This window comes from Drosophila suzukii, chromosome 3 (genome assembly GCF_043229965.1).
Source record: "Drosophila suzukii chromosome 3, CBGP_Dsuzu_IsoJpt1.0, whole genome shotgun sequence".
NCBI lineage: Eukaryota > Metazoa > Arthropoda > Insecta > Diptera > Drosophilidae > Drosophila > Drosophila suzukii.
In genome coordinates this window covers 21174163-21194057 of record NC_092082.1, presented here as the reverse complement: position 1 = coordinate 21194057, position 19895 = coordinate 21174163, and the positions used below count along the sequence as shown (strand labels likewise).

Genomic DNA, 19895 nt, shown 5'->3' with positions numbered 1-19895 from the left:
CTAAACTATCCGACCCATTATCTTTTTAAACCCTCTTGCGCAAACTTAATTTAAAGCTTTTTAGGCTTACATTTTTAAAAGAGGAAAAACTAAAATATGCGATGTTTTAGCTAAAGTTAAATTTTTTTTTAAATTTTGATAAGTCAATAGATTAACCTAGAGCCCTCCATGATACAAAACTGCATAAACATAATTAAAATGTTTATTTAATTCAGTAAGCATTTTAAAACACTCCTCTGTGTCGAATCGATTATGTTTCGCGAAGGTCTTTTGCTTGCCCAAAAAATTTCTAAATTTAAACAGTTCACTTATATATGTTTGTGATACCAAAGCTGACACAAAAAATGTCGTTTGTGGCCAGTTTAATAGGCCTTTGGGTTTAGTTCATTTGGTAAATTACAAATTAAAGCTTTAAAAACACAAGCCAGTATCAAATCCGTACTTTACAAGGACCAAAAGGACTCGGCAATCGAAAGATCAGAAATGTCGACGCCAAACTTTCTTTTAAGCAATGGAAAAAATATGCCTATGGTGGGTCTTGGAACTTGGCGGGTGAGTGCTTGTATATAGAATGCTATTAAATAATCGACCCACAGAAATGTGCATTTCACGGTCAATGTCAAAGCTCCTTTTTGGAAAGCTTTTGTTGCACTTTTTTCACCTGTTCACCTGTATTCCCCAATTTAGAGCCCACCGGAGGTCGTCACTCAGGCGGTAAAGGATGCTATAGATATAGGGTATCGCCACTTCGATTGCGCCCACATATATGGAAATGAGGCCCAAGTGGGCGCTGCTCTTCGGGAGAAAATTGATGAGGGCGTTGTGACCCGGTAAGTGGTCTTTTGAGTAGTATTTCAATCAATATCTTAAACCCTTGATTTTCCAGGGAGGATCTCTTCATCACGAGCAAGCTCTGGAACACCCACCACAAACCGGAGCTGGTTCGACCCGCCTGCGAGACAAGTATGAGGAACTTGGGAGTGAACTACCTGAATCTATACCTAATGCACTGGCCCATGGCCTACAAGTCGGGCGATAACCTGTATCCCACCTGTCCGGATACCAATAAAGCCGCATTCGAGGACATCGACTACGTGGACACATGGCGGGCAATGGAGGAGCTGGTCGATGAGGGGCTGTGCCAGGCTATCGGCGTATCTAACTTCAATGAACAGCAAATCACTCGCCTATTGGGTGTTGCCAAGCTAAAGCCGGTGGTTCTGCAGATCGAGTGTCATCCGTACCTCAGTCAAAAGTCATTGATCACCCTTTGCTATGATAATGCCATTGCTGTAACCGCTTACAGCTGCCTGGGATCAGGACACACGCCCTATGAAAAGCCCGGAGCGTATCCTCTACTTCAGCACCCGACCATCCTGGCTATAGCCGAGAAATACGAAAGGACACCGGCACAGGTACATATATTATATTATAATATTTCGTTAAACTGCTTTATTATTTCTCACTATCCTCCAGGTGCTCCTCCGCTATCAGACACAGTCGGGCATCATCGTTATCCCGCGATCCGTGAGCAAACATCACATGCTGGATAACTTCAGGCGAATCTGGGACTTCGAACTAGCCAGCGATGATGTAAAGGCAATATATGATTTGGACTGTAATGGTCGTTTCATGACCATGAAGGCGTAAGTGTTAAAATTAAGCCAAACATTTTGTTTTCCCATTTCTTAACTCTCAAGTTAAGCCTATTTTCTTTATACGGGTATCATTGCAGCTATACCCCTAAATTACGATCCTAATATTTAGGATTCTCTTTTAAGCATTTTCATTTACCACTTCTTAAATGTAATACGTCTTATCTTTTCAGTGCCTATGGACACCGTCATCATCCCTTTGAACCAGTACAGGCGAAGTAAATAATTAGTATAAGATGTTGAACGTGTCCCACCCAAAATTAAATATTACGGTTGTTCATTATGTTAAAGAGGCGATCGAATTTCTACTACCTCCGTTAAAAATGGATGAGAGATGTAATAATAGTGACACAATGTGTTATTTAGTGATAATATAATAAACATATTTTACTGTGTAAGTTTTTCTAATAATACCCTCGGGTCTGGAACTGCCAGGATAATATTTAAAAGTATGAGGAAGTACCTTTTGAAATAGTCATTGTCAAGTTGCTCTAAGATGTGGCTTTTCATATTTATATACACTTTTATTTTGTTATTTTTTGTTTAGAAATAAATGGATCTACAAAGTAGTCATTGCCTTGTCAAAGCATTCAAATACTAAAATAATAGAAGAGTTATTTCACAACCATATAAAAATGAACAGCTTATTGAAAATTCGACTGGTTCAACCTGTCTTGGGCTTAACATTAAGAAACTATGGCAAGATCGAGCGTTTTATGTGGTAATGTATTGGGAAAATGTTGTACGTAAAAAATCTTTGAAATAATTTCCTGCATTAGGTGCCAGAAGGAAATAGCTGGAGTTCCCAAAGTGGTTTTCTTGGACGGAAAGGAGATTCCAGTAATTGGACTTGGCACTTGGAATGTAAGTATCAGTGAATATATTTTCAGTACCTCTTTCGTATCCATATCAGCCATGAAAACCTTATCTAAATGTATTTGAAAACGTAAAAGATCAGAATCTTTTTCGTAACTATGTTTAAAATACAATTGTGCACTTATCGGGCCTTAAAGAGCTTACGCATCTCTCTTAGGGAACTTTTGCAACTTCAAATCGAACCTAAATCGATGTATGTGCCGTTAATAGATCTTTTTGCGTTTATTAAAGTTCTCGACAAGTTTAAAGTGTTAAGCGAACATTAAATTAAACTTAAAGTACAATAATAATTTTTTTTCTGATATAATATTTTTACAATCGGTATATTTAAACCTAACTGACGATCGCTCAGCTGTTTTGCCAGACGGTATGTTGCAGCCCTGTTTTGAAAGCTTTCGGTTCGTATAAAAACGGGAATCAGCTGAGGGGAATCGTTTAGTTTGTGAAGAAGAGGCAGTAATCGAAAGGTTATGCACTATAAATATTTATTTAAATAAAATCCTTTGCCAGTAAACAAAAGAAGAGAATTTCGAGTGAAATGGCTGTGCCAAATGTGAAATTCAACAACGGCAAGGAAATCCCAATCCTTGGTCTGGGAACCTGGGGAGTAAGTAGAATATTATCAAGTAACTGCACAAATTACTTTTTAGCAGTTGCAAATGCCTGCAATAGTATTTGTGGGCTCTCATAATCGGGTAGTTTTCCGCTGCCCACGACTTCCCGTTTTTTTCTCATCTCTTTTTGCACTGGTGCTTAAAAAATGGGGGATAAAAATAATGACACGCGTCGTATTGCTGATAGTTTGCCGGCTATATTTTGCCGGTCATTCTTTTTATCTACATACATATATTTAAATATAATATGTTCGTATGGAAGTGTCGAATCTTACATCTGTGTTACAAAAATAACTGATATTCCCTTATGCTAATTACTAGAACACTTTCACACAACATCATATACTATGTGATTTGAAGATCTCCATGACTCTTTCGCCAAGGTGACCTTTTTACCTTCTTATGGCAGTGGAAACTTTGCAATTATTTGCCACATCACTGCTTGATATACACCCCGCAAACATCCATATATTTGGGGCACATAAGTAGTTGGTTGTTTCTACAAGTATTATGTGTTGACAAGAGCTGATAAAAGTTCTTATCTGAAGTGGATTATTTCGTGACAAGATTATTGATTCAGCATTTGTTTGAAGATTTTATGAAATGTATAATTATAGAATGTTCGTTCATAATCTACATTTTACAGGCGAACTTAAATTTAGCTATAGCTAGGTGGCCTTAAGCTCAAAACTATGATATTTTACGGGGATAGGTTGCAGTTTTACTATTCATCAAAGACGCGCCCCTCAGAACTCAAACCTCTAAGCTCAATACGAATTCTAATGGAAATGCTATTCAGATTACAGTGAGAAAACTCGCTGATAAGCGGTGTTTAATTAGCAAGGGTATTATAAGGGTATTTTTAATAAGTCTTATCTGTTTAGTTTACGTGTTCTATTTGTAGAGCAGAATTGGAGGAGGCTTGGTGCTCACACCCATAAATTAAACTGAATTCAGTTTCCCTAATATAAACGTATTATGTCAAAATTAAATGAAAGTCTTTAACCTTTCTTTCCTCTAAAAGATTACACAGAACTTCAATTATAAATCACCAATTATCAGTTTAGAAAATGACGTTTTAAATATACATCCGTTTATTTTTGTAAAAAAGGTCCAATATAAGCCTAAAAAAATTCACGTGATTGAGTCTGAAATATGTGTAGTTTAATAGTCTGACCCATCTATGATCTTTCTGGGTACATATTTAGGATGCGGGAACCAAGGGGCCTGATAAGTGACGTCAAGTGTCAGATAGGCAGACCTACAGTATTTTGATTTCCGAATCACGCTCCCCATAACTGAAACTTTGCTCGACAACGAATTGCGAAATTCTGTTTAGAGCTTCGAATGTTCCATGATGACGTACTATCAATGCTGTAGATACTTAAGTTCTATGACTCCCAAAAGACCTTCCTTTCTTATTCACAGTGTTACTTGCAAAAAATGTAGGCACATAATTTTATAGCCCTGAAAAGTGTGAAAGCCAATTATAGAACTTATAATAGCCTGATTCTTACTAAAGCTGTGCAGTATACAAAGCGTGCTGTCATACCAATAAAACATGAATGTAGGTATATTACCGAACTTTTAAGGCTGGAATTACATTCGCTTAGCCATTTAATTAATGTAGTTATACCTGATACCAAAAATGGATATGAATTAAACTAAGAAATGTTATACTTAAACTAATCTAATACCCTTATGTTTTCAGAGCCCAAAGGGAGAGGTCACCGAGGCTGTGAAGGTGGCCATTGATGCCGGATATAGGCACATCGACTGTGCTTTCGTCTACCAAAACGAAGATGAGGTTGGAGATGGAGTTGAGGCCAAGATCAAGGAGGGCGTTGTTAAGCGGTAAGTTCTAAACTTGTTTTCTATTCCTAGAATTCTGTTAATTAACTTTATTATCTTGCAGTGAGGATCTGTTCATCACAAGCAAGCTGTGGAACACTTTCCATCGCCCGGATCTGGTCAAGACAGCTGTGGAGAACACATTAAGTGCCCTAAAGCTGAAGTACCTCGATCTGTACCTTATCCACTGGCCCATGGGTTACAAGGAAGGCTGCGAACTGTTCCCCACCGATAAGGATGGCAAGACCCTGTACTCGCCGGTCGATTACGTCGATACCTGGAAGGCCATGGAGAAGCTGGTGGAGGAAGGTCTGGTCAAGTCCATTGGTGTCTCCAACTTTAACAGGAGGCAGATTGAGCGCGTGCTTGAGGTGGCCAAGATCCCACCAGCAACCAACCAGATTGAGTGCCACCCCTACCTGACACAGAAAAAACTGATAGATTTCTGCAAATCGAAGGACATTACGATCACAGCCTACAGTCCCTTGGGATCTCCCAACCGCCCATGGGCCAAGGCTGGTGATCCGGTCATCCTAGAGGAGGCTAAGGTATGTTTTCTGTGTTACAAACAAGCTAAATTAAACGTAAAATAATGTATATTTTAAATTTGTAGATTAAGGATATTGCTGCCAAGAAGAACAAGACTCCTGGACAGATCCTCATTCGTTACCAGATTCAGCGTGCCAACATTGTCATCCCCAAGTCTGTTACCAAGAGTCGCATCGAGTCCAACTTCCAAGTCTTCGACTTTGAACTGACGCCCGAAGAAATTGAAACCATCGAGAGCTTCGAGTGCAATGGTCGCCTGGTGCCCCTGCTCAAGTAAGTCCAGTAGTACTCCGAAAATACCTATTTCTTTATTTACATTATTTATAAAGCCTGGTTTAAAGGGTATTTGACCAAAATCTGAATTATAATATTTTAAAATATTATTCCTACCTTTCACGTCTTATCGTTACTTTCACAACGCCACCGAAACCTTTTTTTATACCTTTATAAATCAAAACTTTATTTGTATTTATTTAGAGATGCTGGTACCCACAAGTACTATCCATTTCACGACGAGTATTAAGCTTTAAGAAATCGATATCTGCAAAGCGAGAAGTTATAAAGAAGAATTCTTTTAAATGAGAAATTATACCTATTGAAAACTGAAACTCTATCAAGAAAAATGTCCAAGTATAATGCTGATCTACATAAACATGAACATGAGGTTAACGTATGTTTTCATATTTTTAAGCGCATATGTGTTTATCTTTCTATGTTTGTGTTTTCTTAAGCTTAGTTTACTTAGTTTATTTATTAGCTTACCTTCCCCAGCTTGTTACCTAACATTCTATATTTGCTTTGTTAAATAATTTGAACATATTAAATGCATAAAAATAGTTGTAGTTGCCATAGCTAACCAAATGTTTCCTAAGCTATGAATTGCTTTGGTTCTTAAAAAGTAGTTTATAAAATCATAATTTTATGAACCTAACTAATACATTTCTAATGTTAATACTTACAGCCAGTACGGTCACCCCCACCACCCTTTCGAGAAGGACGAATACTAGTAGACAACACAGTGCACAGTTCAAATTTATAATTTGTTACATAATCATTTAATCTTTAACCATACGAATAAACAAACATGAATATTACGTTTTGGCTTTCCTCTACACTGTTTGAGTTTTTATTGAGAACTGGCTGACCAAATAAAAGGTTCTCGTGTGGCTTAAAGCGATTGTTAAAAAATCGGTTAATGCACCTCTGACGTATACATCTGACACGAGCGAGCGATTTACGTAAAGTCAAAATATCTAACAAGTGTTTAATCCCAGCTAAGAATAAATATTTTGCACAGTTGTTTCTCTAATGGGTATTTAAAAGATATTGACTTTAACGTATAGTATAGACAATTTGCTCAGTTTTTTATGTTTTGGTGGAAACAATAGAAGTACCAAATGTTCTTCAACAAATAAAATTTGCAAGCTAGACAAGCATCTACGCAAATAGCCGAAAAAATAACGAAACTCCGAGCCAGCGGGTATAAAAGGTTTCGAAATTTAATTTTGGCCAACAGATCTAATTGATCCGACTCCCGCTTTCTTGGCGGACCATGCGCTTGTTTTTCGTCGCGGTTTTTGCCGCTCTTGTGGCCCTCGCAGCGGCCCAATCCGAATCTAAAACGGTTACGGCGGTAGCCACCCCGGATATAAAGGCTCAGCCATGTTGTGAAAGTGTTCGACAAACTTTAATTGAAATACGAAAGGATATACGTCTGTGGCTGCTGGACAGGCTTTTCGGAAAGTTGCTTCTCTTGCATGACGGAGAACTGCTTGGAAATCCGAATTACGTGAATTGTGTTAACGGGAAAAAAATACTCGAATTATCCGATGAGAGCTCTGCTAAGGAAACATCCTCGAACTGTAAAGGAATTTGTGGCCAGTCATCGTCCACCTCCACAACAACATCGTCGGATGAGGGTCAAGCCCGTACCTCATCTGACCCTACTGTTGAAGTCACTCAGGGAACGAATAGTGCTGGAAACTCCAGTCAGTCTTCATCCACAACCACCACGACAACCTCTTCGGATGATGGTCAAGCCAGCACCTTACCGGAAGTCACTCAGGGAACGAATAGTGCTGGAAACTCCAGTCAGTCCTCGTCCACAACCACCTCGATAACCTCTTCGGATGATGGTCAAACAACCGTGTCGTCTTCTCCAGCAGTAGAAGTCACTGAGGGAAGTTCGTCGAATGATGATGCAAGCTCTGGTCAGTCGTCGACAACCTCCACAACCACAACGACAACATCTTCGGATGACGGTCAAGCCAGCACCTCATCTGACCCTACTGTGGAAGTCACTCAGGGAACGAATAGTGCCGGAAACTCCAGTCAGTCATCGTCCACAACCACCTCGACAACCTCTTCGGATGATGGTCAAACCACTGTGTCGTCTTCTCCAGCAGTAGAAGTCACTGAGGGAAGTTCGTCGAATGACGATGGAAGCTCTGGCCAGTCGTTGACCACCTCCACAACCACCTCGACAACATCATCGGATGAGGGTCAAGCCAGCACCTCATCTGACCCTACAGTGGAAGTCACTCAGGGAACGAACAGCGCTGGAAACTCCAGTCAGTCATCGTCCACAACCACCTCGACAACCTCTTCGGATGATGTTCAAACCACCCTGTCGTCTTCTCCAGCAGTAGAAGTCACTGAGGGAAGTTCGTCGAATGATGATGGAAGCTCTGGTCAGTCGTCGACAACCTCCACAACAACCTCGACAACATCATCGGATGAGGGTCAAGCCAGCACCTCATCTGACCCTACTGTGGAAGTCACTCAGGGATCGAACAGTGCTGAAAACTCCAGTCAGTCTTCGTCCACAACCACTTCGACAGCCTCTTCGGATGATGGTCAAACCACCGTGTCGTCTTCTCCAGCAGTAGAAGTCACTGAGGGAAGTTCGTCGAATGATGATGCAAGCTCTGGTCAGTCGTCGACAACCTCCACAACCACAACGACAACATCTTCGGATGACGGTCAAGCCAGCACCTCATCTGACCCTACTGTGGAAGTCACTCAGGGAACGAATAGTGCCGGAAACTCCAGTCAGTCATCGTCCACAACCACCTCGACAACCTCTTCGGATGATGGTCAAACCACTGTGTCGTCTTCTCCAGCAGTAGAAGTCACTGAGGGAAGTTCGTCGAATGACGATGGAAGCTCTGGCCAGTCGTTGACCACCTCCACAACCACCTCGACAACATCTTCGGATGGCGGTCAAGCCAGCACCTCATCTGACCCCACTGTGGAAGTCACTCAGGGATCGAACAGTGCTGGAAATTCCAGTCAGTCGTCGTCCACAAGCACCTCGACAACCTCTTCGGATGATGGTCAAACCACCGTGTCGTCTTCTCCAGCAGTAGAAGTCACTGAGGGAAGTTCGTCGAATGATAATGGAAGCTCTGGTCAGTCGTCGACAACCTCCACAACCACAACCACAACCACAACATCTTCGGATGGCGGTCAAGCCAGCACCTCATCTGACCCTACTGTGGAAGTCACTCAGGGATCGAACAGTGCTGGAAACTCCAGTCAGTCGTCGTCCACAAGCACCTCGACAACCTCTTCGGATGATGGTCAAACCACTGTGTCGTCTTCTCCAGCAGTAGAAGTCACTGAGGGAACTTCGTCGAATGTTAATGGAAGCTCTGTTCAGTCGTCGACAACCTCCACAACCACAACCACAACGACAACTTCTTCGGATGAGGGTCAAGCCAGCACCTCATCTGACCCTACTGTGGAAGTAACTCAGGGAACGAACAGTGCTGGAAACTCCAGTCAGTCATCGTCCACAACCACCTCGACAACCTCTTCGGATGATGGTCAAACCACTGTGTCGTCTTCTCCAGCAGTAGAAGTCACTGAGGGAAGTTCGTCGAATGATGATGGAAGCTCTGGCCAGTCGTTGACCACCTCCACAACCACCTCGACAACATCATCGGATGAGGGTCAAGCCAGCACCTCATCCGACCCTACTGTGGAAGTCACTCAGGGATCGAACAGTGCTGGAAATTCCAGTCAGTCGTCGTCCACAAGCACCTCGACAACCTCTTCGGATGATGGTCAAACCACCGTGTCGTCTTCTCCAGCAGTAGAAGTCACTGAGGGAAGTTCGTCGAATGATAATGGAAGCTCTGGTCAGTCGTCGACAACCTCCACAACCACAACCACAACCACAACATCTTCGGATGGCGGTCAAGCCAGCACCTCATCTGACCCTACTGTGGAAGTAACTCAGGGAACGAACAGTGCTGGAAACTCCAGTCAGTCATCGTCCACAACCACCTCGACAACCTCTTCGGATGATGGTCAAACCACCGTGTCGTCTTCTCCAGCAGTAGAAGTCACTGAGGGAACTTCGTCGCATGTTAATGGAAGCTCTGTTCAGTCGTCGACAACCTCCACAACCACAACCACAACGACAACTTCTTCGGATGAGGGTCAAGCCAGCACCTCATCTGACCCTACTGTGGAAGTAACTCAGGGAACGAACAGTGCTGGAAACTCCAGTCAGTCATCCTCCACAACCACCTCGACAACCTCTTCGGATGATGGTCAAACCACCGTGTCGTCTTCTCCAGCAGTAGAAGTCACTGCGGGAAGTTCGTCGAATGATGACGGAAGCTCTGCTCAGTCGTCGACAACCTCCACAACCACAACCACAACGACAACATCTTCGGATGAGGGTCAAGCCAGCACCTCATCCGACCCTACTGTGGAAGTCACTCAGGGATCGAACAGTGCTGGAAACTCCAGTCAGTCCTCATCCACAACCACCACGGCAACCTCTTCGGATGATAGTCAAACAAACGTGTCGTCTTCTCCAGCAGTAGAAGTTACTAAGGGAAGTTCATCGAGTGATGATGGAAGCTCTGGTCAATCGTCGACAACCTCCACAACCACAACGACAACATCTTCGGATGAGGGTCAAGCCAGCACCTCATCTGACCCTACTGTGAAAGTCACTCAGGGAACAAACAGTGCTGGAAACTCCAGTCAGTCGTCGTCCACAAGCACCTCAACAACGTCTTCGGATGATGGTCACACCACCGTGTCGTCTTCTCCAGCAGTAGAAGTCACTAAGGGAAGTTCGTCGAATGATGATGGAAGCTCTGGTCAGTCGTCGACAACCTCCACCTCCACAACCACATCGACAACATCTTCGGATGAGGGTCAAGCCAGCACCTCATCTGACCCTACTGTGGAAGTCACTCAGGGAACGAACAGTGCTGGAAACTTCAGTCAGTCGTCGTCCACAAGCACCTCGACAACCTCTTCGGATGATGGTCAAACCACCGTGTCGTCTTCTCCAGCAGTAGAAGTCACTGAGGGAAGTTCGTCGAATGATGATGGAAGCTCTGGTCAGTCGTCGACAACCTCCACAACCACAACCACAACGACAACATCTTCGGGTGAGGGTCAAGCCAGCACCTCATCTGACCCTACTGTGGAAGTCACTCAGGGATCGAACAGTGCTGGAAACTCCAGTCAGTCTTCGTCCACAACTACCTCGACAACCTCTTCGGATGATGGTCAAACCACCGTATCGTCTTCTCCAGCAGTAGAAGTCACTGAGGGAAGTTCGTCGAATGATGATGGAAGCTCTGGCCAGTCATCGACCACCTCCACAACCACAACCACAGCGACAACATTTTCGGGTGAGGGTCAAGCCGGCACCTCATCTGACCCTACTGTACAAGTCACTCAGGGATCGAACAGTGCTGGAAACTCCAGTCAGTCCTCGTCCACAACCACCTCGACAACCTCTTCGGATGATGGTCAAACCACCGTGTCGTCTTCTCCAGCAGTAGAAGTCACTGACGGAAGCTCGTCGAATGATGATGGAAGCTCTGGTCAGTCGTCGACCACCTCCACAACCACAACGACAACATCTTCGGATGAGGGTCAAGCCAGCACCTCATCTGACCCTACTGTGGAAGTCACTCAGGGAACAAACAGTGTTGGAAACTCCAGTCAATCGTCGTCAAGCACCTCGACAACCTCTTCGGATGATGGTCAAACCACCGTGTCGTCTTCTCCAGCAGTAGAAGTCACTGAGGGAACTTCGTCGAATGATGATGGAAGCTCTGGTCAGTCGTCGACAACCTTCACCTCCACAACCACAACGACAACATCTTCGGATGAGGGTCAAGCCAGCACCTCATCTGACCCTACTGTGGAAGTCACTCAGGGATCGAACAGTGCTGGAAACTCCAGTCAGTCGTCGTCTACAAGCACCTCGACAACCTCTTCGGATGATGGTCAAACCACTGTGTCGTCTTCTCCAGCAGTAGAAGTCACTGAGGAAACTTCGTCGAATGTTAATGGAAGCTCTGTTCAGTCGTCGACCACCTCCACAACCACAACGACAACATCTTCGGATGAGGGTCAAGCCAGCACCTCATCTGACCCTACTGTGGAAGTCACTCAGGGATCGAACAGTGCTGGAAACTCCAGTCAGTCATCGTCCACAACCACCTCGACAACCTCTTCGGATGATGGTCAAACCACTGTGTCGTCTTCTCCAGCAGTAGAAGTCACTGAGGGAACTTCGTCGAATGATAACGGAAGCTCTGGTCAGTCGTCGACAACCTCCACAACTACAACCACAACGACAACATCTTCGGATGGCGGTCAAGCCAGCACGTCATCGGACCCTACTGTGGAAATCACTCAGGGAACGAATAGCGCTGGAAACTCCAGTCAGTCTTCATCCACAACCACCACGACAACCTCTTCGGATGATGGTCAAACTACCGTGTCGTCTTCTCCAGCAGTAGAAGTCACTGAGGGAAGTTCGTCGAATGATGATGGAAGCTCTGGTCAGTCGTCGACCACCTCCACAACCACAACGACAACATCTTCGGATGAGGGTCAAGCCAGCACCTCATCTGACCTTACTGTGGAAGTCACTCAGGGATCGAACAGTGCTGGAAACTCCAGTCAGTCCTCATCCACAACCACCACGACAACCTCTTCGGATGATGGTCAAACCACCGTGTCGTCTTCTCCAGCAGTAGAAGTCACTGAGGGAAGTTCGTCGAATGATGATGGAAGCTCTGGTCAGTCGTCGACAACCTCCACAACCACAACGACAACATCTTCGGGTGAGGGTCAAGCCAGCACCTCATCTGGCCCTACTGTGGAAGTCATTCAGGGATCGAACAGTGCTGGAAACTCCAGTCAGTCTTCGTCCACAACCACCTCGACAACCTCTTCGGATGATGGTCAAACCACCGTGTCGTCTTCTCCAGCAGTAGAAGTCACTGAGGGAAGTTCGTCGAATGATGATGGAAGCTCTGGTCAGTCGTCGACCACCTCCACAACCACAACCACAACGACAACATCTTCGGGTGAGGGTCAAGCCAGCACCTCATCTGACCCTACTGTGGAAGTCATTCAGGGATCGAACAGTGCTGGAAACTCCAGTCAGTCTTCGTCCACAACCACCTCGACAACCTCTTCGGATGATGGTCAAACCACCGTGTCGTCTTCTCCAGCAGTAGAAGTCACTGAGGGAAGTTCGTCGAATGATGATGGAAGCTCTGGTCAGTCGTCGACCACCTCTACAACCACAACGACAACATCTTCGGATGAGGGTCAAGCCAGCACCTCATCTGACCTTACTGTGGAAGTCACTCAGGGAACAAACAGTGCTGGAAACTCCAGTCAGTCGTCGTCAAGCACCTCGACAACCTCTTCGGATGATGGTCAAACCACCGTGTCGTCTTCTCCAGCAGTAGAAGTCACTGAGGGAACTTCGTCGAATGATGATGGAAGCTCTGGTCAGTCGTCGACAACCTCCACCTCCACAACCACAACAACATCTTCGGATGAGGGTCAAGCCAGCACCTCATCTGACCCTACTGTGGAAGTCACTCAGGGTTCGAACAGTGCTGGAAACTCCAGTCAGTCGTCGTCCACAAGCACCTCGACAACCTCTTCGGATGATGGTCAAACCACTGTGTCGTCTTCTCCAGCAGTAGAAGTCACTGAGGGAACTTCGTCGAATGTTAATGGAAGCTCTGTTCAGTCGTCGACCACCTCCACAACCACAACGACAACATCTTCGGATGAGGGTCAAGCCAGCACCTCATCTGACCCTACTGTGGAAGTCACTCAGGGATCGAACAGTGCTGGAAACTCCAGTCAGTCTTCATCCACAACCACCTCGACAACCTCTTCGGATGATGGTCAAACCACTGTGTCGTCTTCTCCAGCAGTAGAAGTCACTGAGGGAACTTCGTCGAATTTTGATGGAAGCTCCGGTCAGTCGTCGACAACCTCCACAACTACAACCACAACGACAACATCTTCGGATGGCGGTCAAGCCAGCACGTCATCGGACCCTACTGTGGAAATCACTCAGGGAACGAATAGCGCTGGAAACTCCAGTCAATCTTCATCCACAACCACCACGACAACCTCTTCGGGTGATGCTCTAACCACCGTGTCGTCTTCTCCAGCAGTAGAAGTCACTGAGGGAAGTTCATCGAGTGATGATGGAAGCTCTGGTCAGTCGTCGACAACCTCCACAACGACAACGACAATATCTTCGGATGAGGGTCAAGCCAGCACCTCATCTGAACCTACTGTGGAAGTCACTCAGGGATCGAACAGTGCTGGAAACTCCAGTCAGTCTTCATCCACAACCACCACGACAACCTCTTCGGATGATGGTCAAACTACCGTGTCGTCTTCTCCAGCAGTAGAAGTCACTGAGGGAAGTTCGTCGAATGATGATGGAAGCTCTGGTCAGTCGTCGACCACCTCCACAACCACAACCACAACGACAACATCTTCGGATGAGGGTCAAGCCAGCACCTCATCTGACCCTACTGTGGAAGTCACTCAGGAATCGAACAGTGCTGGAAACTCCAGTCAGTCCTCATCCACAACCACCACGACAACCTCTTCGGATGATGGTCAAACCACCGTGTCGTCTTCTCCAGCAGTAGAAGTCACTGAGGGAAGTTCGTCGAATGATGATGGAAGCTCTGGTCAGTCGTCGACAACCTCCACAACCACAACGACAACATCTTCGGGTGAGGGTCAAGCCAGCACCTCATCTGGCCCTACTGTGGAAGTCATTCAGGGATCGAACAGTGCTGGAAACTCCAGTCAGTCTTCGTCCACAACCACCTCGACAACCTCTTCGGATGATGGTCAAACCACCGTGTCGTCTTCTCCAGCAGTAGAAGTCACTGAGGGAAGTTCGTCGAATGATGATGGAAGCTCTGGTCAGTCGTCGACCACCTCCACAACCACAACCACAACGACAACATCTTCGGGTGAGGGTCAAGCCAGCACCTCATCTGACCCTACTGTGGAAGTCATTCAGGGATCGAACAGTGCTGGAAACTCCAGTCAGTCTTCGTCCACAACCACCTCGACAACCTCTTCGGATGATGGTCAAACCACCGTGTCGTCTTCTCCAGCAGTAGAAGTCACTGAGGGAAGTTCGTCGAATGATGATGGAAGCTCTGGTCAGTCGTCGACCACCTCTACAATCACAACGACAACGTCTTCGGATGAGGGTCAAGCCAGCACCTCATCTGACCCTACTGTGGAAGTCACTCAGGGAACAAACAGTGCTGGAAACTCCAGTCAGTCGTCGTCAAGCACCTCGACAACCTCTTCGGATGATGGTCAAACCACCGTGTCGTCTTCTCCAGCAGTAGAAGTCACTGAGGGAACTTCGTCGAATGATGATGGAAGCTCTGGTCAGTCGTCGACAACCTCCACCTCCAAAACCACAACAACAACATCTTCGGATGAGGGTCAAGCCAGCACCTCAACTGACCCTACTGTGGAAGTCACTCAGGGATCGAACAGTGCTGGAAACTCCAGTCAGTCGTCGTCCACAAGCACCTCGACAACCTCTTCGGATGATGGTCAAACCACTGTGTCGTCTTCTCCAGCAGTAGAAGTCACTGAGGGAACTTCATCGAATGTTAATGGAAGCTCTGTTCAGTCGTCGACCACCTCCACAACCACAACGACAACATCTTCGGATGAGGGTCAAGCCAGCACCTCATCTGACCCTACTGTGGAAGTCACTCAGGGAACGAACAGTGCTGGAAACTCCAGTCAGTCATCGTCCACAACTACCTCGACGACCTCTTCGGATGATGGTCAAACCACTGTGTCGTCTTCTCCAGCAGTAGAAGTCACTGAGGGAACTTCGTCGAATGATAATGGAAGCTCTGGTCAGTCGTCGACAACCTCCACAACCACAACCACAACCACAACATCTTCGGATGGCGGTAAAACCAGCACGTCATCGGACCCTACTGTGGAAATCACTCAGGGAACGAATAGCGCTGGAAACTCCAGTCAGTCTTCATCCACAACCACCACGACAACCTCTTCGGATGATGGTCTAACCACCGTGTCGTCTTCTCCAGCAGTAGAAGTCACCGAGGGAAGTTCATCGAGTGATGATGGAAGCTCTGGTCAGTCGTCGACAACCTCCACAACGACAACGACAATATCTTCGGATGAGGGTCAAGCCAGCACCTCATCTGACCCTACTGTGGAAGTCACTCAGGGATCGAACAGTGCCGGAAACTCCAGTCAGTCCTCATCCACAACCACCACGACAACCTCTTCGGATGATGGTCAAACCACCGTGTCGTCTTCTCCAGCAGTAGAAGTCACTGAGGGAAGTTCGTCGAATGATGATGGAAGCTCTGGTCAGTCGTCGACCACCTCCACAACCACAACCACAACGACAACATCTTCGGATGAGGGTCAAGCCAGCACCTCATCTGACCCTACTGTGGAAGTCACTCAGGGATCGAACAGTGCTGGAAACTCCAGTCAGTCCTCATCCACAACCACCACGACAACCTCTTCGGATGATGGTCAAACCACCGTGTCGTCCTCTCCAGCAGTAGAAGTCACTAAGGGAAGTTCGTCGACTGATGTTGGAAGCTCTGGTCAGTCGTCGACAACCTCCACAACCACAACCACAACGACAACATCTTCGGATAAGGGTCAAGCCAGCACCTCATCTGACCCTACTGTGGAAGTCACTCAGGGAGCGAATAGTGCTGGAAACGCCAGTCAGTCTTCGTCCACAACCACCTCGACAACCTCTTCGGATGATGGTCAAACCACCGTGTCGTCTTCTCCAGCAGTAGAAGTCACTGAGGGAAGTTCATCGAGTGATGATGGAAGCTCTGGTCAGTCGTCGACAACCTCCACAACAACGACAACATCTTCGGATGAGGGTCAAGCCAGCACCTCATCTGACCCTACTGTGGAAGTCACTCAGGGAACAAACAGTGTTGGAAACTCCAGTCAGTCGTCGTCCACAAGCACCTCGACAACCTCTTCGGATGATGGTCAAACGACCGTGTCGTCTTCTCCAGCAGTAGAAGTCACTGAGGAAACTTCGTCGAATGTTAATGGAAGCTCTGGTCAGTCGTCGACAACCTCCACAACCACAACGACAACGTCTTCAGATGAGGGTCAAGCCATCACCTCATCTGACCCTACTGTGGAAGTCACTCAGGGAACAAACAGTGCTGGAAACTCCAGTCAGTCGTCGTCCACAAGCACCTCGACAACCTCTTCGGATGACGGTCAAACCACCGTGTCGTCTTCTCCAGCAGTAGAAGTCACTGAGGGAACATCGTCGAATGTTAATGGAAGCTCTGGTCAGTCGTCGACAACCTCCACAACCACAACCACAACGACAACGTCTTCGGATGTGGGTCAAGCCAGCACCTCATCTGACCCTACTGTGGAAGTCACCCAGGGAACAAGCAGTGCTGGAAACTCCAGTCAGTCGTCGTCCACAAGCACCTCGACAACCTCTTCGGATGATGGTCAAACCACCGTGTCGTCTTCTCCAGCAGTAGAAGTCACTAAGGGAATTTCGGCTAATGATAATGGAAACTCTGGTCAGTCATCGACTACCTCCACAACCACAACGATAAAATCTTCGAATGAGAGTCAAGCCATCACCCCATCTCCCTCGACTGTGAAAGATTCTGATGTTATCGTTAAAGGTGGAAAATCAGGCTCAAAATGGACTAAAACCACAAAAACTTCAAAGGTTCACAAGTTTAATGGGAATTCTAACTCCAGCTCAAGCGAAACTACTACAACAATAACGACTAGCACTTCCTCTATACCTCAAATTAAACGTCCCAGGTCGAGCTCATCCAAGAAAACTTCCAGTGATGGTAAGGTTCGGACCAAGCGGTCGAGCAAAAAGTCCCACAAGAGCAAAAAATCCCACAAGAGCAAAAAATGCCACAAGAGTAAAAATAACAGTTCATCCGTTAGTGAAGCAGAATCGTCTGATTCATTAATTGATCAAAATAGTTTCAATGATGGCGCAAACTCGAGTCAGTCATTAACAACATCAACTACAAATCCGAAGTTTAATGGGAATTCTAACTCCAGCTCAAGCGAAACGAATACAACAATAACGACTAGCTCTTCCTTGACACCTCAAACTAAACGTTCCAAGTCGAGCTCAACGAAGAAAACTTCCAGTGGTGGTAAGACTCGGACCAAGCGGTCGAGCAAAAAGTCCCACAAGAGCAAAAAATCCCACACGATCGAAAAATTCCACAAGAGTAAAAATAACAGTTCATCCGTTAGTGGAGCAGAATCGTCTGATGCATTATTTGATGGAAATAGTTCCAATGATGGTGCAAGCTCGAGTCAGTCTTCAACAACAACAACAATTACCTCAACCGATGGAAGCGATAAGTCCAGCTCTTCATCTTTGCCTGAAGTAGACGCCAGTGTAACTTCAACAAGCGGCAAATCCAGGACAACTAAAACTAAAAAAACAAAATCCCATTCGTCAAAGGCCTCTAAGGTTCCCAAATCTAATGGAAAATCGAGCTCCACATCTAGCAAAACCACAAAAACCGTAACAACAAGCTCTTCCTCTACACCTAAGAGCAAGCATTCCTACTCGAGTTCATCAAAAAAATCTTCTATTGATGGAAAATCGAACAAGACTTCCTCGACCACGACAACAACGACCTTTTCAGATAAGGGTCAAACAGAATCCTCTTTGGACCCCCACATCAAAATCACTCAGGGTAGTCCTTTGAATGATAATGAAAGCTCGAATCAGGTCGTGACAACGACCACCTCCTCTGAGAGCCTAGTTGGTACTCCTTCTTCTCCCGTCGTCAAAGTTATCAAGGAAAGTTCCATAAGCAAAGGAGGAAAAACCATACGATCGTCAACCACAACAACAACTACAACCACAAAGGGAAGTAAGCAGTCGGGCACCACACCTCTTAAAGTGGTTGATGCTAGCGTAGTGGCTCATGGTGGAAAGTCAAGCTCAAAATCTTCAACCACAACAACGTCCACTATCGGAGGTAAATCGTCAGGTATCTTGTCGCTACCAACCGTTGGCGCCACCACATCACTTACCGGCGGAAAGTCAGGTTCAACAGTGACTAAAACCACTAAGACCTACACCTATAAGAGCTCCGCAGTTCCCAAGTCTTCTTCGAAAAAAACGACAACTACAATCATTACGACGAAAACTTCATCGGTCCCTAAAACTGAGACTAAATACTCCTGGTCTAGTTCTTCGCAGAAAGCCTCAAATCCAATCCGCCTAACCCCGCCGGCCGTTAATGCAGGCATCTCTGTTGGTGGAGGAGATTCATCGAACTCATGGTCGAAGATAATTAAAAGAAGTACCACAGGAGGTGAGATCTACGCCAGAGATGGTTCATCCCTTTCTGGTTCTATTGTAGGTGCGGGCGGCACTCGTGGCGCACAGTCCTGGTCCCAGCGATCTGGATTCTCGGGAGGCAGTTCTACTGCGCAGGGATCTCCAGACATCCGTTTCCGGTTAGCCCGAGGTCAGACCAGTAACGAAGCTCAGTTGCAAAACTCGAATCCCTGGACCAGAAGCACCGGCCCAGACAGCGGAAGCTTGGATAACGGAGCCCTATCCGTAGATGGCCAGAACATGCAGGGCTTGGAGAGCTCCAATGACCCTTCTATGATCCAAGGAGGCTACGTGGGCGCAACTGGACAGTATCCCTACTGGTGGGGAGTTGGAGCCAGACCAAGCTGGACGCCTTATGGATGGCGTCCATACGGAAGCGGATGGGGTGGTTGGAACAATCAATATTAAAGTTGAACCGTGGGAATGGATAAGGCCGGAAGAAAACGGCCGATGACTTTAATTTGTACGATTGTAAAATATATGCATATGAATATTATAAAATGTTTTATTCTTGTGGGTGACAAAAATTACAACTTATAAATATTTTTAATTTTTGGAGTACTTTTCTTTTTGAGTCTTCTCGTATCATTAATAATAAAACGACGGCCTCGACTATTACAT

The 19895-nt window shown here is 46.0% G+C and overlaps 3 protein-coding genes across 10 annotated transcripts; all 3 read left to right on the top strand.

Moving 5' to 3' along the window:
• Nucleotides 1-255: 255 nt before the first annotated feature.
• LOC108010716 (aldo-keto reductase 1B) lies at nucleotides 256-2053 on the top strand. Of its 3 annotated transcripts, none has more exons than XM_017075635.4 (6): nucleotides 256-391; nucleotides 451-552; nucleotides 688-830; nucleotides 887-1415; nucleotides 1477-1646; nucleotides 1829-2053. In XM_017075635.4, exons 2-6 carry the CDS (start codon nucleotides 484-486, stop codon nucleotides 1875-1877), a joined length of 960 nt encoding a protein of 319 aa, XP_016931124.4. In that variant the 5' UTR covers nucleotides 256-391; nucleotides 451-483; the 3' UTR covers nucleotides 1878-2053. The 3 variants fall into 3 exon arrangements, with proteins under 3 accessions (XP_016931124.4, XP_016931125.4, XP_070851543.1); XM_017075636.4 differs by having other exon boundaries at nucleotides 373-391; nucleotides 460-552; XM_070995442.1 differs by lacking the exons at nucleotides 256-391; nucleotides 451-552 and having other exon boundaries at nucleotides 698-834; nucleotides 891-1415.
• A 222-nt stretch (nucleotides 2054-2275) lies between these two features.
• On the top strand, nucleotides 2276-6639 carry Akr1B (Aldo-keto reductase 1B). 5 transcript variants are annotated; one of them, XR_010654091.2, is made up of 7 exons: nucleotides 2276-2376; nucleotides 2435-2519; nucleotides 4857-4999; nucleotides 5061-5544; nucleotides 5610-5818; nucleotides 6023-6209; nucleotides 6507-6639. XR_010654091.2 is itself a non-coding variant. In XM_065864866.2 (6 exons), the coding sequence occupies exons 1-6, from the start codon at nucleotides 2291-2293 to the stop codon at nucleotides 6550-6552; spliced, it is 1053 nt and encodes a 350-aa protein (XP_065720938.2). In that variant the 5' UTR covers nucleotides 2276-2290; the 3' UTR covers nucleotides 6553-6639. The 5 variants fall into 5 exon arrangements, 2 of the variants coding, with proteins under 2 accessions (XP_065720938.2, XP_016936128.4); XR_010654090.2 differs by having other exon boundaries at nucleotides 6023-6215; XM_065864866.2 differs by lacking the exon at nucleotides 6023-6209.
• A 423-nt stretch (nucleotides 6640-7062) lies between these two features.
• Nucleotides 7063-19775, top strand: Muc68Ca (Mucin 68Ca). Of its 2 annotated transcripts, XM_070996466.1 has the most exons (2): nucleotides 7063-14374; nucleotides 15101-19775. In XM_070996466.1, exons 1-2 carry the CDS (start codon nucleotides 7098-7100, stop codon nucleotides 19680-19682), a joined length of 11859 nt encoding a protein of 3952 aa, XP_070852567.1. In that variant the 5' UTR covers nucleotides 7063-7097; the 3' UTR covers nucleotides 19683-19775. The 2 variants fall into 2 exon arrangements, with proteins under 2 accessions (XP_070852567.1, XP_065720934.2); XM_065864862.2 differs by having other exon boundaries at nucleotides 7063-19775.
• Nucleotides 19776-19895: the final 120 nt, after the last annotated feature.